Below are 24,117 nucleotides of genomic sequence, written 5' to 3'. Positions count from 1 at the left end.
CCATAACTTAGTGGAAATCAGCCCAGTCTTCATGTATATCACGGCTCTAAATAAATACTATGCTTCTATTCATTCACTTAAAAGTAAAAAAAATGTAATTTTTTCTTCATCTTTTCATATTTTTTTAATCAGGCTTTGATTTAAATGCCATAAAAAGATTTGTCAAATAGCACTAAAATTCACTTTTTGTCATTCTCATCATTCATTAAAACAAAACAAAAAAATTTGCACACATTTCACATTTTACATTATCATGAAAAACAAAAACGCAATAATTTGTAATCACTATTTTTGATACAAATCGTACAATTGCCTCAAACCCCCACCCAAAACAAACAAACAAACCAACCCCCCCCCACCAAACAGTTCCAGTTTCCAGAGAAGTGATCCAAAATATAAACATAAAATGAAAACAGAAATCTAATTTTCATGGGGTTGATTGCCAATCCTCTCCTGCCTTTCTATGCTTGCTCATTCTGTTCTATGTTCGCAACCAGCCCTTTGGTGTCCACCGCTGCTCGGTTTGGATTGTTGAAGTATAACTTGTTGTCAAAGGTGGATTCTCCCAGGGTGGGGGCAGGTATCCTAGGTATCCTTTTACGGAACAGGAGGAAGGCACCAAGTCCAACTATGGCGATTACAATTAATACTATAGCCACAGTGATGCCAGCGGACCCGTGTGTAGTTTCCTGGACGACGTGGGCTGAGGAGGCAAAAATGTAAAGTTGGAGCAGTGAATTTACTCAGATTTGAAAAATTAAAAAATATATGTTATATATTTTTAACAACTTACCAACAAATGGAGGCTTTTCTGTAGGTTTAATAACTAAAATGATAAATCAGTAAATAAATCAGTAAATACATACAAGGCTTATTTGAATATATTTTTTAAAAAAAAGCTTCTTTAAGTTACCTTTTGGTGTTTTGCAGATGAAAGAAAATGACCTTCTGCACTCTGTCGTACTCCACAGACCAGTGTAAGAACTGATGTACACACACGACTCTGACTGTGGCATTCCTGATTTCCAGTTGGTATAGTCCAAAGGGCTGTCATCGATCCACATCCACTTGTCTGAAGCGGAGACACATGTTAATTTATCAACACATATCCAATGTGTCGGTGTGTATATACATGTATATATTATGCTGAAGTTAACCTCACCTTCATGGGTCTTGTACATGCCAATCCAAAAGGTTTTGGCACTGTCCTGGAGAATCTCCACATTCTCTTCTATGAATTTACTCTCAATAGGGTCCTGAATACTCACTAGAGAAGCACCTGATAAACATGGTACAACAGTTAAAAGCTAAAGGTTATAAACATGGACATAATTCTCTGTTTACGTTGAATTATTTGTAACTTACCCATTTTTATACATTCAATTGAGGCGTGGGCCCAGTCGTTGGTCACTGAGCTGAAGAAGGAATAACAATGGCCTCTGAAAGGTATCCATGTTCTCCTGCTTGTTGATTGTGGACAGTCTCCAGGAAGCTGCGGGGGAGCAGTGGGAGCTACAACTGAAAAAGAAGGAGCAGGTTTTATGCCAGTCTTATGAGCTGCCTGCTAACTTTGCATAGTGAGTGTGTACAAAGTGTAAAACACAGAATGTCTCACCTTGTGACCTTTTGCAAAGGGAATAATAGGTATTGGTACATGGTGCAGTCTTCCATGTTTTGTCCACATCTACATACACACAGGCGTAGTTATTTTTAGGTTCATTTTTGCCCCATTTGGTGTATGACAGAGCCCAGTTATCCACCCACTTGAAGTGAAAACCAGTCTGAAAAAATAAAATCGTTGAAAACTGACACAGAGCTAGAAACAAGGTCAAAATCTCAACTTGAAATCCTGCTTGAACCAGCAATAAGCTGTAACAGGTAGACCCCTACCACATTGCTGTTGAGGCCAATCCACAAAGGCTCGTTGAGCTTGAGAATCTGCAAGGTGGCGTATGCGTGTGCTACGGGGCTCAGGATGCTAGCCAGCTCTGCATCATCTGCTTGGCACTGCCTCCTGGCCTCATCCCAGCGCATTTTCTGGGTCACCACTTTGTAGGAGTCATTGCCGAGCTTGTAGAAGGTCTTTGGTGACACAGTTGTGGGTTTGACAGCAATTTGTGAATCTGAGTAAATGACACACATTAGCTGGTAATCACAGTCACAAGAAATGTCTACGTAAGGTCTCTGCAACTCAAGTTCGATTACACAAAACTGAACTATTTTCCACTTTGCTTTTTCACCCCTCCTGTTTCTCTCATTGTTTTCACTTCTGTTTGATTACTTGCTCCTGTACTTTGACCTTCTTCATCCTCAGCAGCCCCCTGTGTATACAGAGTCCTGTTTTGACCCCCGTCTGTTTTTGTCAGATCACCTGTTTTGCTTCTGGTTGTGCTTCCTGTTTGGCTCCTAGCCATTCTCTGTGTGTTTTTCTTTTGTTTTTCATGCAGTGTAATGACGCATTTCTGTTGTAATGCCTGTTTCAACATCATGATTCAGCGTCCTCTCAACTGCCTTCATTCAACAATTCATGACAAGTCACACTTTTAAATAATTTAAATGTTGAAATCATTTTTGTTTATGCTGGGTATTGTTAAGCTAACTGTAAACTGATTGTTCTGATTGGCTGACTGTTACTAGGGCTATTGTGGCCATAGGCAACATGACCATATTAGGGTTAGTCACTGACATCACACAGATCCAAGAGTTAAAAAAGTTGTCTGAAGCTTGATCTTGTGACTCATAGAGGTGAGTTGCATAATACATTTAAGGATAAGGATAATAGAGAGCGCCTTCAAATTTAACAGCATGCTTTACTGATAGTGTGGCCTCGTCAGTTTGTTACTCACCAATTTTTCTTTTACAGATGAAGCCATAATCTGACTGACAGTCATCCACCTTCCAGTATCCAGTTTTTCTGGCACTGGTGCCCATCATGATCACGCAGTCATAGGACTGTCAAGCAGAAAAAAAAGGTTTGTTTCCATTGATTGTATTATGATGATAGTATGCTGACATTTCTTTTTACACACCGTTTGAGTAAGTAAATGTTTGCCTTATTGGTCTTACATAAATATTACCACTGGGGCATGCACACATAATCTGTGTAATCACTGTGTGATGGAGGAAGAATGGCTGGTGGAGTAAAAGAGTTTACAGATTTACTTATTAGGGGTGCAACGATATTCGTATCGATATTGAACCGTTCGATACAGTGCTTTCGGTTCGGTACGCATATGTATCGAACAATACAAAATTTGTAATTTATTTTATCAACTTTCCTTCTGACGATGCTGTCTGTGTTGAGTGCTCAGTAAATCTGCGTTCGACTACTCCGCCTAGGGTCGACAGTGCAGCCTAGGCGGAGTAGTCGAACGCAGATTCACTGAGCGCTCAACACAGACAGCATAGTCAGGAGGAAGAGCGCAGGGCAAGCTAGCGAGACAGAAGTTAAGCTCTCCTTGCAACATGGACCTCCCCCACCCTCATTCAGATCTGGCGTTTGGAATTATTTTGGTTTTCATGTGACGTATGACCCTGAAGGTAAGCGAGTCATGGACTAAAGTAAAACAGTATGTTGGATGTGCCACGCAATGCTCAATTACATGGGTGGGAACTAGTGTGTTAACGCAGTTAGCTCGTTAACGTGTTGGCCGTCTAGCCCCATGCACGGGCGATCGGCGGTAGCTCGTTAACGGAGATTTGCCGTGTTGTGGCGTTAAGGTCATTTCAACGAGATTAACCTGAAAGCACTAGTGGGAACACAACGAATATGACTGCACATTTACGCCGACATCATCCTAGTGCAAAGACAAGTGGAAGCAGAAAAAAAACAAGCAAGCATGCTACTAACTTTAGCCGAGTCATTTAGACAGCTGTTTAATATGCTGCTGAGAATATAGCCCAGAAGAAGCGGATAGTATAGCTTTTATTTTGGAAAGAGCCATTTCTCTGTAATAAACTCTCTTTTCCAAAGATGAGTGATTCCTCAATCAGATACAGGGCTCGCAATATCGCTAGCCCGACGTCCCGGAGCTAGCGATTTTTTTCAGTCGGGCTACCAAAATCTATCTCTGCCCTGCCCGTCGGGCTATTGTAGGAAGGAAAAATATATGTCAATGCTTTTGCATTCTTTCGGAAATGTAGCTGGGTAATTATGTCATTGGCATCGGTGAGCCACTGTCAATATGTGACATATTGAAATCGCGTTTGAATTTGCGCTTGTTTTTTTGCTTTCACTTTGCAATCGCGCGAACTGTGTATAGAGAGCGACAGCACTGATCTGTGAGTGATGATAATTTCCGCACCAATTCCTCTGACATCGTCTTATTAATTGTTAGCTTACTATGCAAACATGACAAGTGAAATCTCCCGCAGCTTAAACATGTGAGAGGTTGATCGCACAGAGAATCGCTGAGCTTATGTGAGTACGTGTGTAAAAGCAGCAGGATTTATATTTGACTACGATGACCTGGATGACTGAGAACCTTCACAGACAGATATATATTTTAGTTCTGCTGAGCCAAATAAGACAGGTCAGGGTGAAGAAGTGAGAGCCAAAGAAAAGCTTACCACAAAACGGAGAAGTTATGACAAATCAGACTATGAGGCAAAAAGAAAGTGCAGCTTTATGGTTTCATGGACAAAAGAATTTCTGTGGCTGCAATATGACGAGCTAAATAACCAGGGCTGCACATAAGTGGTCCGCAGGTGCGCATTCGCTGTCAAAATAAAAAACACGCACAAGGGTTAGGGTTAAATTTAAAAACTGTACTTTTGAGTTAAAATATATATTTATAATTTTAATAAATGACAAATTAAAAAGGCATGAACATTTTTTTTGTATCGAAAAAATATCGAACCGTGACACCAAAGTATCGAACCGAACCGTGAATTTTGTGTATCGTTGCACCCCTATTACTTATTTAACTAAAAGTAGATACAAGTGGTGCTGTGTCTGCCTGCATGCTCTGCAGGCAGGTTAGGTTAACTGATGACTCTAAATTGACTGTGAGCACGGATGTCCACCTCTCTGTGTCTCTTCACCCAGCAAAGGCCACTGTGTGCTCGCCTCTGACCCTGTGGCAGCTGCGAGAGACTCCTGAACTCGATAACTGGAAACATAGCTGCTGTTGTTTTTTTCTTTCTATAGTACTGATTATGAAACAAAGATTTTAAATATTGTATATGTTCATTAGACCAAACCTTGACTTGGAACCATGGGATAACAAAGAAATACTACCATTTCAGTGATTAAAAGTGATCTTTTGAATATCATATTAGACTTCTTCCTAATCATGTGCTAAGGTGACTGGGAACATCTGGGGCACATACATGTGCCATACTGTTAAACTAAACTGTTTATTTAATATTAGCTGTCTGGATAGGCAGCACTCAGTCTAATTCAATGTCTTTTCTAAATTAAAGCGTGTGAGGGAGAGAAAAAATTCTCAGAAAAACCTCATGAAAATATCTTCCTGGAGGTGCTGATGCTGGCTCCCCTAAGGCCCAGTTGGTGTAGGAAATACTTTTCCCATCTGTCCACACAAAGCGCATCTCCCAGTTGACATCATTCATACCAATCCAAAAATCTTCCTTGTAGTTCAGCATCTGTGTTGTTAGGAAAGCTAGAAAGGAATTATTGCAATGTAATTTAGTGACACATGAAAATCAGCCGATATGTTTAAACATGAACTGCACTTTGCAACACTCCTGTCACTCACCTTGCTCTTTCTCACTGGTTATAGAAAGCAGATTTCCTCCCTGGTTTATGCAGTGTGTCCTGGCATCGTGCCAGTTTTTGTGATTCCCCACAACAAATTTGTAGCACTGTGTAAATAAAATGTAATCAGGGCGTTTATACTGAAATAACAAATGGGCAGAAATCAACTTGGCCAGGATATTTTTCCATACTTTTTATTTATTTGTTTGTTTAATTAAAGACATTTACCTGGAATAATCTGTGTAGTACATATGTATTTACCTTTCCTTGGAAAGCTAGCCACTCTGGAGCACATCCTCCTTTGGGAGCTGTGGTCGGGGCCATTGTTGTATTGATAAAACTGTTGCTTCTCTTACATATCGACGGAAGCTCAATACCACAGTTAATATCATTCCAGTACCCTACATGTTAAGAATTTACAGAAAATTATGAATTGAATTGAATTTCAAATCATTTCAAGGGATTTAGGGATTAATTTTTTACTAACATTTACCATAAATTACAATATAGATTTTCTCTGTATTAGACTCACCCATGCTGTTGTACATAGTCACACAGTTTTCATCATTGTTGGCAAAGTTGGGCTCATTGTGTTCCCATGCGGTGTAAGTTATAGGGGTGCCATCAAGCCAGCTTAAAATGAAAAGAAGAGAATTAACAAGTTATCAAGAATCCTAAACATTTGATGAAGGTTGTTTGTAAACAGCTAGTGTTTTTTTTTTTTGTAAATAATGCATTTTGATTTACCTAAACGATTTATCTAAATTCACTATCAGGCCGATGTAGTACTGTCCTTGTGTTCCTCTAGAAATCTGTTGAAACATAAAATGCGACTTTATATTAGGAGGAAAAGGAAAAAGAGACTCTGTGGATTTTAGAATTTAAACAAAATGCACAAAGGTCCTGATTTGATTTATCAGGTTTGGAAATGTATTCTATATTTCTTGCCTGTTTCCAAAGGAACTTTCTCTCGCTCTCTCCTGTGATGACTACAAGTTCACCAAAGTTTTTTTTGCAATAGGCTCTGGCTGCTTCCATACTCTGTTTGTTCATGTTCAGGTAATACTGGCTGTCATTGTATAGAAGCCATCCATCGTCTGTGGTGTTGTATTCTGCAAAGAGAGCAAAAACAGTCATTGGGAGTTCAGTCATGCAGGCAGCTTTGTAAATCTTTAAGTTGATTTATGAAAAGAAAAAAGGCAGAAATATTAAAGAATCCTTAGGGTTTAGACTCAAAGAACCATAAATGAATTAATGAGGTATAATTTACATTTTAGACCAATCAATGAAATAGCAGAGGGCATCGTTGAGTCTAGACAGAAGTGGTGAATCAACTGACCTAAACTGTATTTCTCAGTGAAATAAAAAGATCTGTTGAATCAACTAGACTTTTCTCTGAACAATAATTAAACTTACCTTGTACAGATATCACAGGCTCAGGGTTGGGAGTCACACCTGAGAATAAATAAACGAGACCCACAAATATTACCAAGCTTTAATTTAACACCAAATGTTTGGAAATCTGGCTCTGTGTGAGCTGAAATTCCAAGATATGATCAGCCTGTCTCACCTTTGCGTAACTGGCAAATCCAGCTATTGTAGGCATCACAGTGTCGATCATTCCACCTCATTCTTAAGTTAAGGTCCATCTCTGTACAGTGCTCGTTGTCATTGTGGTTATTTGGTTCTCCATAGCCCCAGTTCTCAAAGTCAAACTAGGTCAAAGTTTTTACAAAGATACATAATTAGGCAGGAAATGAGAGCAGTAATAATTAAAACTTTTCCTGATTGTTCTGAATTTCTACATACCGGTGATCCATCACTCCAGACAAAACCTCCATTGGTTCCCTGTAAGCTGAGGCCTATCCAGAATTTTTCACTGTAGTAGACACTGTATGAAAGTAAAAAACACAAGCACTGATTATCTGACTTGTTGATTTACCCAGTATGAATTCTGAGATATGCAAGCTGTTAGCTAGTGCAAGTAAACATACTTGAGCTCTCTACATTCCTGATGACTGTGTAAGCTTATGAGGTCCCCGCCAATGGCCCTGCAGAAGTCCCGTGCTTCAGACCAAGTCTTCTTTTCCTCTTGACGTTTCTTGTACGCCTTTATTAAGGAGTGAAAAAAAAAAGGGGGGGGGGGGGGGGAAGCCAGTGTTTTATTACTGAAACGGCACAAATTTGTTATTGTTCTTAAGTTTGTGCTCCTACTTTGAAACATTTGTTCCCTTTGCTGAGCGGGGTCCACTCAGAAGCACAGGCCGCGGCCAGAGTGGTGGGTGGAGCTGTTGTTGTCTGCACACCCTCAGCACGTTTCTTGCAAATATACTTCTCCTTGTTACTGCAGCTGACAACATCCCATAGTCCAGCAAAAACTCCAGTTGTCATGGCAACACATCCTTGTTTTCTGTCTTTTATTAGAGTAAGATAAAAGCATACGGATTAGATTCAATCTAATACAGAAAAGAAACTATGTTGAGCATAACTTCTCATTAGTGATCATGAATTACATGAATTACAAGCATTCTCAGAACAATGGCAAAGACCAAGTGAAGTGAAGAAGGAGAACTGTAGATTGGGAAGGTCTGTCTCTAAACAACTTCAGATTCCGAGAATATCAGTTTAAATGATTTAGCTTAATCACAAGTTATTCAGCTGTGTCACCACCAGTGTTGGGTAAGTTACTTTAAAATAGTAACTTAGTTACATTACTAGTTACTTCTCTCAAAAGTAACTCAGTTACTTCAAGTTACTCGTTACTTTCAAAGTAACTAGTTACTAGGGAAAGTAACTTTGGTTTTACTCAGAATTCTCTTGTTAATGTGTTGCTTCCATAACTTTGCCAGTCTTCTAGCTTGCTTACTTGCCACAGTGCACTGTGCCACCTACCAATAGAAAGGAAAAGATAATGTGCATATTTCCACGAGAGAAATCCCACACCTGGACCGTCGTTGACTACTGCCATGATTCTAGCCTACGTCACAGCGTCATGTGCGCCTTTTACATCCAACACAAAAACTGCAGTCGTGGTGCTTTGATTGTACTCAGAACTCAGAAATTCTGCCTTCTGAATAGGAAGATGACACCAGACTGCAGATGAGCTGCATACAGAGCTGGACTGGGACAGAAAATTGGCCCGGACATTTTGACTAGAGACTGGCCCACCATTATAGGAAAAATCTTAAAGCCTTTGAATGAAAACAAACGCTGTTGTGACAGTGATGTTCACTGTTTTGATGGTATATATGCATCAATCTATCAATCGTTTGTTGTAAGATTCAGATAATTATTTTTTTAAAAGCTAGACATTTTAAATGAGAATAAGAAAGAAAAGTATTTCTTTGTGCCCCCCTTTCCCCGTTAATGCCCTATGTGATGGACCGAGCAGTGAAGGAAACTTAGGCACAGGTTAAAGTCCAAAAAAGACCACTAACATGGTGATATTACCACTGTGTGGCTGTAAGTGCAGCCATCACACCCTACATGCCCCCCTGGCCACACTTTGCTAGATCCGCACCTGCACAGTTACCAGCTGTCAGCTACCTAAAAAAGGATCCTGGTGTTATTTATCTCTCAGAAATAGTTCATAACTTCCCTTCAACTCATTCATGTCACCTAAAAGGTAAACCTGTTTCTCCATCACCTGTTCAACTCTGATGATCCAGTAAGGACATCTCCTGGTTTCATCTTCATGTTTCCCTCTCACCAGATAACCAAACCATATCATGACCAGCAGCTTTTACAGCTGTGGCTCCAGCAAACATCAGCTGATACTAGAAATTAATATTAAATTCTAACAACAGCTGATCAAGCTTAAACGTGCTGCTGTTGTTTAGCGCGACATCCGCTGGTTTCCTCTTTCGGCGCAAAGTGGGCGATAAACAAACAAGAGAGCCGATCAGCTGATCATTGATCAGTTTTCATGACTGAAGTAGAAACGGGAGAGGGAGGGGGGAGAATGAAAGAAGAATAGGCAGCTGTGCAGCAAAGACACAGAATAACTCCAGCTTTGTGCCTTTTTCATTGTAGCTGAATTACGGGACAAACTGTTCCTTTTCACCTCAATAAGAAACGCGTAATATTTTCTCTGAATACCAGACGGGACGGTTGGCAACTCTAATAACTTATGAACAAAATAAAGTTCAACATCATTAACATCATAGCACCACCCAGCTGTATAGAAACCCCGTCATGCTAGCTAGCACGCAGTATGGAAAAAGTCAGAATAACGAAAATAAACTCCACCTAAACTTGGTTTATATCTGACCCAGAGAGACTGCAGGTCATAACTTCTTACCTGAAGTTCAGTTCACACTTGGACCGGTGGCCGCCTCGGGTCTCTTTTCCTTCTGCCTCCCTTTTCCTTCATCCACCTGCTGCCTCCACCACTTGCTAATGTTACTGAATCTGTGGAAGCTCCGCGATAGCCACCACACGAAGTAACGAGTAACGACCCTATCTAAATCCCAGTAACGACTAACGCGTTCCTGATTTTGGCATAATATGCTCGTTACCACAATAATAACGTAGTTACTGTAACGCGTTACTTAATAACGCATTAGTCCCAACACTGGTCACCACATTGCCAAAATCTGGAAGAAGACCCTAACTTTCTCCCTCAATTGAGAGGAAATTTAGTTAGTTCAGGAACAAGCTAGGAACAACCAAGACTGAATATTGACATGAACTGGAAACTGGGGGCCTCTGGATGTCTGGAGTTTTGATCTCCTCCATACCTGCTTCATGCCCTGGTGGACGGAGCTGTGGCCCCCCACACCCTCTAGCAGATCATTACATGAAGGAACCTTTTAAATACAAGCGTGTCCATGCTCACAGGTGTACACACGGGTGCTCACACACACATACACCCTTTTTGGCTCCTACCTCAAAGCACACTGTGCGCTGTCGATCTTACGTGCTGCACAATAATGTTTAATATTTAGTATTTACTGTTATATTCCCATAGATCATCTTGATGTTGTTTATTGTATTGCTCTCATTTTCTTCTGCTTGTTTTCTTTTTTCTTTCTCAACAGGTGATCCAGGTGATTGATATATGTATTTTTTTTGTCTGCTTATTTAGTTGGTTTTTGTTTTTTTGCCCTTTATCCCCGTCCCTCTTCTCTGCTGTTTTTTCCCCCTCTTCCTTTCTCCCTTTTCTTTTCCTCATTCAAGTCTGTCCCGAATCTAGCAAGTGAAAATAAAAAAATAAATAAAATAAACAATAAAAGGTGAATCAAATAGACCATTACGGCAAGGCTGGGATGGTCAATTTGGTAAAGTAAATCCGTCGGGCATCTTTCCTCGCCTTTAGACAATAATTCTGATGGCAAAAGAACCAAACGGGACAGACAAAAAAAAAAAAGAAAAAAAAAAGACATGAACTGGAAACTGCTGTAATCCCAGCTTCACTGTCAATAGTGAAGCCAGTTTCAGAAATCAGCACCTTCAAGCTCGACTAAAATTTGAAGCTGTCCACTATTCAGCCAAAATAATAGGAGTAAAGGGGAGGAGTAAATTAAGAACACTGTATCAACTGCCAAGCATGGTGGTGGTAGCAACATGCTCTATATGCTCTAGGACTGTTTTGCTGACAATGGTTCTGCTACATTACACAAAGGGTGAATTCTTCCAAATTCTACAACTTCTCAAATCATTGGCTAGATGGACACAAACTTGGGCACAAATGGGTATTCCAACAGGACAGTGATGCCAAACACACATCAAAACTGACTCTGGATTGTAATAAGTTAAAGAGTGTATAAGGTTAAAGAGTCTAAGGTGTACCTGGCATTCCCACATTGAAATTAGTGAACGTGACCGCTCTTTCAGTCATCCATTTGAACATGTTTCTGTCTTCTGTGTTCGATAAGCCTGTCCAGAAGTACTTCTCTGGTCTCAAGCCCACCAAACTGACCAGAAAAGCATTCTCATATCTGCATGAAAACATACACAAAGTTTGGCATATGTGTGACATTTCTGCATTAGAATTAAGTGTGGAATAGTTGTAAAGTCCAAAACAGACAAACAAATTTTCATGTCATGGTTCAGTACTGTCCATACTAGTCTGATGAAGGCTCTAATATTAAAGGATTTTTATGTAAAAGTAGGCGATCACGATCAAGTGATCAGAGCTCTAGTAAAGCTACCCTTGTCCAGTGATTTCTTTTGCATCCCCTATAAAAAAACAAACAAAAAAAAAACTGAAGAAAGAACTGAAACCATGTTCCTCAAGAATTGAGTAATGATATGAGCAAGGACTGTGCAATCCAATTTTAATCTAGTTTCAACTTCTAATGACTACGTAAATGAAAATTATTGCACAATATTGAAAATGTATGGTCTACCAATAGAACAAAAAGCAAAGGTGGTGCAGGCCCACCACCCACAGGAGGCACCGTGGGGGCCGGGTGCATTGTGAGCCGGGCGGCGGCCAGGAGCGGAGGACCGATCCCCGGCTACCAAGACTGGCAATTGGTACACAGAATTTCACCCCTCTGGTGGGGAAGGAGGCTGAGTTAGTGCGTGAGGTTGAGAGGTACCGGTTAGATATAGTCAGGCTCACATCAACGTACACCTTGGGCTCTGGAACTAGCCTCCTGGAGAGGGGCTGGACTCTGTCTCAGTCTGGAGTTACCCCTGGTGAGAGGTGGCGGGCCAGGGTGGGTATCTTGGTATCCCCTTGGCTTGCTGCCGGTATGTTGGGGTTTCTCCCAGTGGACGAGAGGGTTTTTTCCCTTCACCTCCAGGTCGGGGAACGAGTCCTGACCGTCGTCTGTGCTTATGCGCCGATTGGTGGTTCAGAGTACCCAGCCTTCTTGGAGTCCCTGGGTGGGGTACTGGAGGGTGGTCCTCCTGGAGAGTCTGTTGTCCTACTGGGAGACTTCAATGCTCACGTCACTTGTTTTGTTATTGGACTTAAGCGGGTGGTGGCTGAAGCAAAAACTCGGGTGTGGGAGGAGTTCGGAGAGGCCATGGAAAAAGACTTTTGGACTGCCTTGAAGAGATTCTGGCAAACCGTCAGGCGACTCAGGAGGAGAAAGCGGTGTCCCGAGTTTCTGAAGGCTCTGGATGTTGTAGGGCTATCTTGGTTGACATGCCTCTACAATGTTGTGTGGAGATCAGGGGCAGTACCCCTGGACTGGCAGACCGGGGTGGTGCTTCCCATCTTTAAGAAAGGGGACCGGAGGCTGTGTTCCAACTACAGGGGAATCACACTCCTCAGCCTCCCTGGGAAAGGCATTCGACCGTGTCCCTCGGGGGGGGGGGGGGGGGGGGGGGGGGGGGGGGGGGGGTCCTGTGGGTGGTGGTCCGGGAGTATGGGGTGTCTGGCCCATTGCTACGGGCCATTCAGTCCTTATACAACCGTTGCAAGAACTTGGTCCACATAGCCGGCAATAAGTCGAAGTCGTTCCTGGTGGGTGATGTGCTCAGCCAGGGCTGCCCTTTGTCACCAATTCTGTCCATTATTTTTATGGACAGAATTTCTAGGCGTAGCCAAGTGGTGGAAGGCTTTCACTTGGGTGGTCTCAGGATCTCATCTCTGCTTTTTGCAGATGATGTGATTCTGTTGGCTTCATCTGGTGATGGGGTTCCAGCTCACCTTGGAACGATTCACAGCCGAGTGTGAAGTGGTGGGAATGAGAATCAGCACCTCCCAATCTGAGGCCATGGTCCTCAGCCGGAAAAGGGTGGAGTGCCCACTTCGGGTTAGGGACGAGTTCCTGCCCCAAGTGGAGGAGTTTAAGTATCTCAGGGTGTTGTTCACAAGTGACGGGAGAAGGGAGCGGGAGATCAACAGACGGATTGGTGCAGCGGCCACAGTGATGCAGACACTGTACCGATCTGTTGTGGTTAACAGAGAGATGAGTGTAAAAGCAAAGCTCTCAATTTACTGGTCGATTTACGTCCCTACCCACACCTATGGTCACGAGCTTCGGGTAATGACCGAAAGAATGAGATCTCGGATACAAGCGGCAGAAATGGGCTTCTTTAAAGGGTGGCTGGCCTCTCCCTTAGAGATAGGATGAGAAATTCGGCGATTTGGGAGGGGCTCAGAGTAGAGCCGCTTCTCCTCGAGATCGAAAGAAGCCAGCTGAGGTGAGTCGGGCACCTGACAAAGATGCCTCCTAGGCACCTCCGGGGTGAGGTTTTATGGGCATCTCCCACCAGGAAGAAGCCCCGGGGCAGACCCAGGACACGCTGGAGAGGTTATATCTCTGGGCTGCCCTGGGAATGCCTTGTTGTTCCCCCAGACAAGCTGGAGGAGGAAGGTCTGGGCTTCTCTGCTTGGGCTTCTGCCCCAGATAAGCTGAACAAAATGGATGGAGAGATGAATGGATATTTGGTATTTGAACTAATACAAAACATCTAAACATGAAATATACCTATCAGACACATCCACCAGGTTCGCACCAGCCCCTGAGCATGCCTGCTTTGCCTCTTCAAAGGTTTTTTTCTCAGCTCCGATGTTATAACAGTATGAACCAAACCTGATTGATCCCTAAAAAAAGGGGGAAAAAATGATGAATAAAGGCTTTTCTGTTAAATTGCACCTGTATTTAAAGGAGAGGACATAACTCACAAGAGTGCACCCTTTGTTGACTTCTGCTAGACTGCCTCCAATTGGTTTAGCCGAGGCCTTCTTCTTGCACATATATCCATGCAACTTCTCACAAGTGTGATCTGCCCACTTACCATCCTGTATAAGAAATACAGAGGGGTCTTAGAGTTGTAACTTTATAACAGAATTGATTGTGGTTTTGCAAGAATTTGTGCTACCTTTCCTTGAATCAGGACACAGTCCTCTTGGAAGCTGGTGAGATGAGAGGGCTCATCACTCTGCCACTGGGTAAAGGTGACATGTGAGTGATCGGACCATTCAAAGAGCATCTGGTTCTTTTGGTCATTCATGCCAATCCAGAGCACATCTGTCGGCACTGAGGTTTGAAGTATATAGAGACGGAAAGTGGTCATATATGTCTCCTTACTCTTTCAGGCTGTTTTTATAATAGAATTGTTTAATGAACGTCACAAATTTATTTATTTAGTCTGGTTTGGAGGTGCTGCCAGCTATAGTTTGTTACAAAGCTCATACTGTACAACCTAGCTAATGCTATGCTAAGCTAATTAGCTCAAGGCTAGTTTCATATTTTCTCAAAATGTAAAATTATTTCTTTTCATTTATAGGTAGGTAGGTAATAGGTAGGCCTATTCCACGTCACGATAGAGTACTTACTTTCTGATATTTCAGTACTTTAGCAGGATATTGTTATTTGTTGTTATCTTCTTGTACACTTACTGTATCCAGATTGAGAAATAATGAAGCTCTGCTCCTCTATGTTATGTATGCTGGCAAGATCTCCTCCTTCTTTGCGGCATGCAGCTAAAGCATTACTCCACATCTCTGCAGTCCTCACCAGATAGTAGCAGTTTCCTGCATAGTGAACCCAGTGATTGGGGCAAAAGCCAGGCTGTTTGGCTGTGGACAGAGACCAGAAGGGCTAAGAACAAACTCTTTCTAGGTTTGTATTGTAAAGATATGGACTCATAATAAATGGAAATTTACTCGATGGTGGGGGCAGACTGGTAGCGTTTCCTTTACGACAAATGTAACCAAGTTTCTTGCTGCACACGCTGCTCTCCCACTTTGAGGCCTTTGCAGCATTTAGGGTTGCACAGTTTAACCCAGGGTTTGATGATGGATGACCTGTGGGAAGCACAGGTTAGTTAATGCTAAATATAAAAGGGTGTACTTTTGAAGTACTCCAGGTATTTAAAAAACTCACACAATTCCATGACATATACCAAGACATACTAACCTGGGGCCCAGTTTAAATATCTGAAAGGGTTTCCGTTGCTCCACTGCCATCCACTATCAAAATCCAAGCTGTTCAGCCCAATCCACAGAGATGAGCCCAAATGATTTGCTAACCCTGTGTCAACACATGCCTTTGAAATTAATGTATCATCAGCAATATAACACAGATGATAGAAGGCTGATTATGTACCTGAAATGTATGACTGCTCATGCAGCTCTACAATGCTGAGGAGGTCGGCTCCCTGCTGCTGGCAGCTCTTCCTGGCCTGATACCAAGTCAACACTGACTGTGCGTTTAACTGATACTGAACCCCTGTGACTGGGTCAGTGATCCAGTTGGAGGATGCTAGATTATGGTAAAGACACAAAGCGCTATAAATTATTACACAGCTGGAAATTACTTACATCAGGAAGTTAAATTCATTGAACGCTCCCTGACTTCAGTACACAGTGAAGGATTCAGTTTCTTTTATTACCCTGCATGGTTTGAATATGGACTGAAGATTGGGTGCTATCACAATTTAAAACATGTCTGTTTTGATGACATGTTGATCTATAACAGTGATTCCCGAAGTGTGAGCTGGGGGGGCCCTGGTGGGCGGTGAAGGTACTGCAGGTGGTGCTGCAGTAATAAGAGAAATTCAGTTTGAAATTACAAGTATATGCAATTACATATGTATATAAATGTATTTATTTAAATTAAGGTTAATTAAAATTAGTAATAAGAGGTGGTTAGTTTGTGATATTATAGTACTGAGGTTTGTGTGGCAGGTGGGCCTTAACACTGATTGGGCAACATTAGCAATTTATAGCCAACAGCCTGTGTTGTTTATGCTTTTTGAATAACATTTTCAAAGAAATACACTGATTTTTCTTGTATTTTGATTAGAAGAAAGATTAAGGTGGGCCCCATGGGAGTCTGTGGTTTTTAGGTGGGCCACAGCAGTCTTAATTTTGGGAATAGCTGATATAAGGGAACAGAAAGTATCAATAAGAATTTCAAAACTTAAAGGAAGAAAGTATATAAAGTATGTAATTTAAGAAACATCTTCTACAGCCTCAGATGGGACGGAACTCTGACTTTATAAAGCAGTCTGGTAAAGGGAGATCCCTTTATTTTGCTGTTGCTTTCCTGCCTCAGTTTAAGAGCAGTGCCAGGGGAAACTTAAGCCTGTGAAAAGAGGAAACAGAGGACAGTGCTGTGTTGACAGTCCATGAGAGGAAAAGGTCAGAGAGGGTCAGAAAACGGGCCTGCAGCACTTAATTCTTCATAAAAAACAAAGTTTTTGTGCATGATTTAATAAAAGTAACCATGGAGGACTTCCTGTCTTCATATTATAGATGTAAAGTGGACTGGATCAGACCATCTTTCAGGTTAAAGAGATTTTTCATTCCTTACCTCTGGTTGGACAAAGTCCCCATTTTCCCACTTTATCATAATCTCTCTCTGTGGCACACCACAGCTGTCCATCCGTACGACCGTCTTTAGTGCATTCGGCGTACCACTTCTCGTGGAACTTAAAAGGGAACTGACAAGCGGTTCCAAAAGCATTTCCTCCTAGTGTGAATATCTCTGCGGAGACACAAATAATGGAGACGTGCAGTCATTTCACCAGCATGTGATTGATAATTATGAGAGTTTGCCTCCCAACTTCTTAGGTTTCTTTTCTTAAGCTTTTAGAACTTCATTCAATTGATTTCAGCCAATTTACCCTCAAGTTTGTTTACTGATGCTGAGTGAGAAGGAGTAGTGTTCGGTTTCTTGCCCTGGTTAAAGTCAGTCATTTAAATTTAGAAAATGAACTTGTGCTTGTAATGGACACGTGCCCATGATGAAAAGGGGTTTTTCCCAAAACGCTCCAGAATGTTGGGAAGTGCTGCAAACGTTGCAAATGGTAAGTACAAATCACTGCAAATCACTCCAAACCAAAAGTACATTAAAGCACGCAAACTCATACTTGTACTTTGCAAATAGGTTATCAGGTGTGATAAATGAGTCTAAAGTTTTAGCTTGACCTGAAAGTGATGGTGGATGTTAAAACTTAATACAGCTTTTGGTTGTTTGAGTTACCAAGCTTTAAAAAGTGTGGGTTTTTCACCTATCCACCATGGATTCCAGTTATACAGTTGAGACTTGCTGCCTATGCTGTGCACAGAGAGTGCCTTCATAAGGACTGCTTATTATCTGTGCTGCACTGACAGTTATGCAGTCTCACCAGCGATCCCTGACTGTGTTCACTTTTAGTAAGAACAGCAAGTTTCTCAACAGCTATGCTGTAACCAGCTCCCCTCTAGTCCAAGAAAATCTTTCTAAAAATTATACCTGCAGTTGAAAACATAATTTCGTAATGCTTAAATCCTCAAATGCTACACTCCAAACAACGACATATTCTAACATGTGCTAAAACATTCATACTCTGTCCAAATATTCAAAAAGAAGGGGGAAAGAATAAGAACTATGTTACTTTCCCTAGACAACTACAAAATCCCCAATAAATATTATTTGTATGCATTGTATGCATTTGTAATTTGTAATTTGAATGGAAGTAAGAAAATTTTTATTGTACTTTACAAATTCCAAAAACAACAACTTTAAAGCATGCACTGTTCAAGGACCTTCTAAAACACATTTCTAAACTTTCTACAAAGCTAAAGCAGACTCAGGTTTAGCTATCTTTGTAGGCTCTTGTGCCCATCATTCCTACCTTGATATCCCTTTGAACAGAGGTCTCCCTGAGTGCCATATATCCTCCAGCGACTCCAGATCCCAGAACCTTTGTAGATCATGACGCTTTTCTCATTGCGGTTGCCCCAGTTTAAGTGCAGGTCCTGGTCTTTTAGGCCAAAGAGGGTATCGTTCTTACACTGCCAATGCTGGAGGTCATTGCTCTCATCACATTCCACGAGCTGCACCTTCACCCAGTCTTTTATCGCTGTTGTACCCAAACACAGCTTAAGGGACAAACTGAGGAGACGAGACTCAGAGACCCATCGGAACTGTTGATCTTTGGCATGAGGATTACAAGCATCCACTGTTATAAATGTGGCATTCGCCACCTTTACGCACTTGTTGTGATCTTCATTGAAAATCAGGAAGCTACTCGTGTCTGGAGCAGAGCAAAAAGAAAATTCAGCAACACATTCCCATGGGATATGTTTTTCAAATGAAGCCACAAGTGTATTAACCAACAAAAATGTTTCTGTGTTACATACCTATATCAGCGGTGATGCAGAAGACTTGGACAAGGACACAGAGGACCACAGCAAAATTTAAACAGGGCAACATTATCCTTGTGTAGTTTGCAGTTACTGTTGGATGAGGCTGTAGCAGAGATTTCCTGTCATGAGCAAAGGGGTCTGGTGTATACAAAGGTGTGTGACATGGAGCAACAGTGATCCAGAGACTCAGTGCCTTCCCTTTTTAATCAGACAGATGGATATCCTGTCACATGAGTAGTTACGCCTGGTCAAACTCCTGGAAGTTCCACAAGCTTTGCAGACCTTTTGGCAGGGTAGGCAGGAAGTAGGAAACAAACAATCTGACCTCTCCATTCAGCAAGAAAATGAAAGTCAACTTCAAGTGTCAGGCAAGACTCATAATGAAAGCAAAAGGGTTTTTTTTTTTTTTTTTTAAATATCACAAAGCACCCTTTTCAGGATTAATTCCCTTTATTGACTTCATCATTGACTTTAAACTGTTGTAAATAGACATTATGTGCTAAAAATGTGCCTGGAGCTTGAACCCTGAGAGCAGATTGCACTGTGCAAGACTAAATTTAGATTCAAAGGGAGATTGAGAAGATGTATGTTTTTGCAGGATAGTACTATGAGGCTTTAGTTGAAGAGTAGAGCAATGACACCAATCAGAAGACAGAGAGGACAAGAGGAAATCCTGCTTCCTATTGGGGGAAATGAGTGGCACTTTGACCACTTTGGTTCCAAACTGCAGAAACACCAAGTTATGGTGCTTAGACCAATAGATCCAGATAAGTTTCTTAAATGTTAAAACTGAACTTCTGTCAGGAACACAATAGTCATACAGAATGAAGAATGACTGTGGTAGCTTTCCACTTTGCTCACTTGTCATGACACTGAATAAAGCTTTAAATGTTTTTTTTTTAAATTAAAATAACCTGAACTTTACATTTACTATATGTCTTAATCCTTGGTTTATCTGATAAATCTGATTTTTTAATGCTGCTTGCCTCTGCTCTCAACCCTTTTTTGTTTTGCGTGCTCGTTCTGCTCTGTGTAGGCGACCAGGTCTTTGGTATCTACTGGCAGTAAGACTAGATTTTTGTGTAAGTATAAATTGTTGTCAGAGGTGGATTATCTCAGGTAGGGGTACATATCCTGTGTATTTGTTTATGGAAGAATATGAGGGCATCAAGTCCAAAATTAGTTCCAAATTATTATGCAAATTGTGTTTAACGGTAAAAAAGCACCTTTGCCACTTATTATAACATTGGAAGCGAAAAGGAGATGGATGAGACAGTAACAGGGCGATATTTTAAAGTATTTTGGTCACTCGCAGACAATGATCCGCGATCGCGTTGGCGATGCTATCAGCCTATAGCCGTTAGCTCTTAGCAGATGGCAAAATACGCTCTTCCCCCCTGCATCGGGATAATGCAGGGAAATACTAGTGTTTTCGTTATTTTAAAAATTAGTATCGTTACATTGAGTGGCAATGCGACGAGGGTTACAAAAGAAAACAATAGATTGATTGCGTGGGATCGTGCGTGGGATCGTGCATGTAGCGGTAGCTACTGTCGGGGTAGCTTCCGCTACAGAACATGACACATATCACGGTGAATCAGCGAGTTATGGTTTGTTCTGGTTTTATGAAGAACTTGTGTTGTTGCATTACCGTGCAAGTTGAGTGTTAGAAAAGAAAACTACAGATTTATTGCTCTTGCGATCGAACATGTGGTGACATGTCGACCGAACAAAGAACATGCGTCACGATGACGCAGCGAGTTATTTGTTGTTGGTTTGTTTATTATTCGATTTGAGGGTAAGAAAACATTTTATGTTGACTATTCTCACGTTCGGACAGGATTATTGCAATGAACGAAGGATATTTTGCCTGATAATTATTTATATCCTGCTGTAACTTTTCTGTATAAAGAACTAAGCCCTCCAACGTTTCAGGCGTAAAACGTCATAAAAAGAAGTGTTTGTAACTAAAAATAAAAATTGTGGAATACTGTTTGTGCGTGATTTAGATCCCAGCCTGTGCTCCCGACACTGGGGAAACAAACTGGCCCGGAAGAGTCACCGCGGAACGACACCGGGACCCACCGCTGCAGACCGCTGTAAGCAGACCGCTTCAAGCAGCCGGCTGGAGGCAGCGGAAATCATATTCTTCCTCGATTCCCAACATAACCGCTCATGTTCATCCTTCTCAAATAAATGTTTTTCTGGTTCAAAGTGATCTTGTATTGTTATTAACATATTTTTGTAAGTTTATTTTAGAAAACAACGAGGTAATAAGCACTTAGTATGTGAAAACTAAAAACATAGTATACCGTTTTATTATAATTTACTATAGTTCTGCAAAAAAATAATGCTGGATCAAAACGAATGTTGGAGCCAATCTTTGACCCATCTAAAGGCTTAATTATAACAATAATCAAATATTACTTCAAATGTATTTTATGGAAAATTTTTAGTTTTTTTGTTTTTTGGGGCTAAAAAAAACATGTAATTAAACTGCGATTAAAAGGGTTAAAACCCCCGAAATATAATTAAAACTTGATATGAATATTTCAGGGAGAAGTAGTTTTAAAAGATTGGCTAATTTAAAGTGGAAAAAAATATGAATATATAATCTTTTTATAGCACTTTTTGGGGCGTGGCAGAAAACGGTCCCTAGGGCGATGGACGTGAGTTTTTTTTTTTTTAATTTGCCCATCCATCCATTCGCTTCCGCTTATCCTTTTCAGGGTCGCGGGGGGCGCTGGAGCCTATCCCAGCTGTCATAGGGCGAGAGGCAGGGTACACCCTGGACAGGTCGCCAGTCTGTCGCAGGGCTAACACACAGGGACAGACAACCATTCACACTCACATTCACACCTAGTGGCAATTTGGATTATCCAATTAACCTATCCCCACAAGCTGCATGTCTTTGGACGGTGGGAGGAAGCCGGAGTACCCGGAGAGAACCCACGCAAACACGGGGAGAACATGAAAACTCCACACAGAAAGACCCCGGCCTGATGGTGGAATTGAACTCAGGACCTTCTTGCTGTGCGGCAACAGTGCTAACCACCGTGCCACCGTGCTGCCTTTAATTTGCCCCTGCATTAAAAATAATGCTGGATCAAAACGAATGTTGGTGCGAATCTTTGGACCATCCAAAGGCCTAATTATAATAAAAGTGAAATATTACTTCAAATGTTTTTTATGGAAAATATTTAGTTTTTTTGTTTTTTGGGGCTAAAAAAAACGGTGCGCTCATGTAATTAAACTGCGATTAAAAGGGTTAAAACCCCCGAAATATAATTAAAACTTGATATGAATATTTCAGGGAGAAGTAGTTTTAAAAGATTGGCTAATTTAAAGTGGAAAAAAATATGAATATATAATATTTTTATAGCACTATGACAGTTAAGTGTCATAAAGATTAAATAAGTTGTTTTTCAATTAAACCCATGGATGGAATTGTGTCTCAGGACTCTTTGTATCACTGAAATCAATCTCGGACACCTATGATCATTAGTTTGCCAGGTGAGCCCATTTAAAGGAAAAACTACTAAAGAAGGATGTTCCACATTATTAAGCAAACCACCATTTTCAAGCAATATAGGAAGGAAAGAGTATCTCTTTGTTGCTGAAAAGCGTGAAATAGTTGAATGCCTTGGACACGTAATGAAAACCTTAGCTATTTCACAAAAACTTAAGCGTGATCACCATAATGTAAGAGATTTGTGGCTGAGTCAGAGCACACATGGGTTCGTGCAGATAAAGCACAATGATGAAGGTTTCTGCCGGACAAATACATCTGATTAAGATAACAGTTGCTAAAAGGCCATTACAAAGCAGCAAACACATATTTGAAGCTGCTGGTGCCTCTGGAGATTTGCAAACATCAAGGTGTAGGATCCTCCAGAGACTTGCAGTTGTGCATAAACCTTATATTTGGCCACCCCTAACTAGGGCTGAACGATATATCGCATTTGCGATAATATCGCGACATGATCAAGTGCAATTTTCTAACCGCAAAGGCTGCGATTATACTCTGGACATGTCCAAATTCATGGGCTGCATCCTCCTGAGGCCGCATTTGTAGACCGATTACGTCACAGCGACGCGCCGAAGGCTGTCCAAATTACTACCATATCCCAGAATTCATAGCGCGGCCCAGCCAAACTCCAGTTTCCAGCAATGGCGGCCGCTACTAAGTTTTAAAATTACTCATACTAATCTTTCTGGGTCACAAAATGAACTTTTAACATATTTTCAGGCGAGAAAGTAGTTGTGTAAACATCAAATATCTGCTCGGTTTATCAAGATATCCCATATTTGCAAAAGTGCTTCGACGTTTTCAGAGGCGTCTGCTACCCACCAGCTCGACAGCTAGCCGGGAGCTCGAGGGTTACTGATGCGGCCGAGAACGGCACAACTCCCGGCACATCATTTTCAGATCACCGCGGAGTTTCGCTGCTCGGGTTAAACGTAATATATAAGTCACTTAGACAACCTAAAAATGTTATTGTTGGGCCTTTTTCAGTGTTTTGTTTGTTCGTGAGTAAATCGGTTTGGCTGAGATTAAAGTTATTAGATTAGATAAAATAAAACTTTATTAATCCCCCGGGTGGGTTCCTCCTTGGTTTTCACACAGCTGACTAAACGTCAAACAGAAAACTTATTAAACAGAAGTATGAGACAGTCGAGAATTTACACCAGTGTCTGGTTATATTTTAGATAGCAAGAAGCAGACGGCCGAGTTTATTAAACTCCACCGAGACAGCGGTGACGCTAATCAGAAGGCTAGACCGTCCAATTTCACGCCTTTAAACTTTAAAGGCGTGTTTGTGTGTGTGTTTATACAATTGCTATTATGTTTGCACTTTATGTGTAATGTTACTGACTGCAGAGATCAGTAAGATGTGTGTATTTTTTATTTATTAGTTTTATTTATTTAATATTATTTTTTAATTGAATGACTGTCTAGTAGTTCACAGATGTCGAAAAACTGAGTGTGGTAAAGCCACTGATTTTTTTTATGTATATTTCTGCAATCTGCACATTGTACTGACTTTCATTTTAATGTTTACACCAGGGTTCCTTGTCAGCACTTTATGCTCAGATGTTTGTAAGCTAAAAATAAACTATTGTGTATGTTCAAATATACTGTTGTGATTGAAGAAGTTAAATAAAAATGTCAGTCATCAATTCATGCATCACCTCATGTCATCATAACAGAGGTCTGTCTTCCAGGAAAGAACAGTTTAAAATTAATGTAATATAGTATTGGCCATACTATATGATGTATTGCTTGTCTTTGTTTAATAATACAGAAGACAAAGACCTTAAAAAATAATCGCATATCGCATCGCAATCGCAATAT

The 24,117-nt window shown here is 41.1% G+C and overlaps 1 protein-coding gene across 1 annotated transcript; it reads right to left on the bottom strand.

Moving 5' to 3' along the window:
- Window positions 1-98: 98 nt before the first annotated feature.
- Window positions 99-18,942, bottom strand: mrc1a (mannose receptor, C type 1a). The gene is made up of 30 exons (XM_085286958.1): window positions 18,756-18,942; window positions 18,248-18,649; window positions 16,942-17,115; window positions 15,733-15,888; window positions 15,544-15,657; window positions 15,291-15,431; window positions 15,024-15,203; window positions 14,504-14,661; window positions 14,307-14,423; window positions 14,110-14,225; window positions 11,510-11,658; window positions 7,934-8,133; window positions 7,714-7,829; window positions 7,529-7,610; window positions 7,290-7,434; window positions 7,136-7,174; window positions 6,668-6,831; window positions 6,467-6,531; window positions 6,252-6,352; window positions 5,981-6,120; window positions 5,721-5,826; window positions 5,458-5,624; window positions 2,847-2,952; window positions 1,891-2,123; window positions 1,616-1,781; window positions 1,366-1,518; window positions 1,163-1,279; window positions 914-1,072; window positions 794-826; window positions 99-703 (listed from the first exon to the last, which is right to left on the bottom strand). The coding sequence occupies exons 1-30, from the start codon at window positions 18,826-18,828 to the stop codon at window positions 462-464; spliced, it is 4,314 nt and encodes a 1,437-aa protein (XP_085143084.1). The 5' UTR covers window positions 18,829-18,942; the 3' UTR covers window positions 99-461.
- Between the last annotated feature and the right edge of the window lie 5,175 nt (window positions 18,943-24,117).

The sequence above is a fragment of the Mchenga conophoros genome, linkage group LG9 (assembly GCF_057382185.1).
Source record: "Mchenga conophoros isolate Kocher_MC1m ecotype Shallow Benthic linkage group LG9, M_conophoros_male_GT1.1, whole genome shotgun sequence".
Classification (NCBI taxonomy): domain Eukaryota; kingdom Metazoa; phylum Chordata; class Actinopteri; order Cichliformes; family Cichlidae; genus Mchenga; species Mchenga conophoros.
Note: the sequence above shows the minus strand (reverse complement) of the source record. Positions and strands in the feature narration are given on the sequence as shown.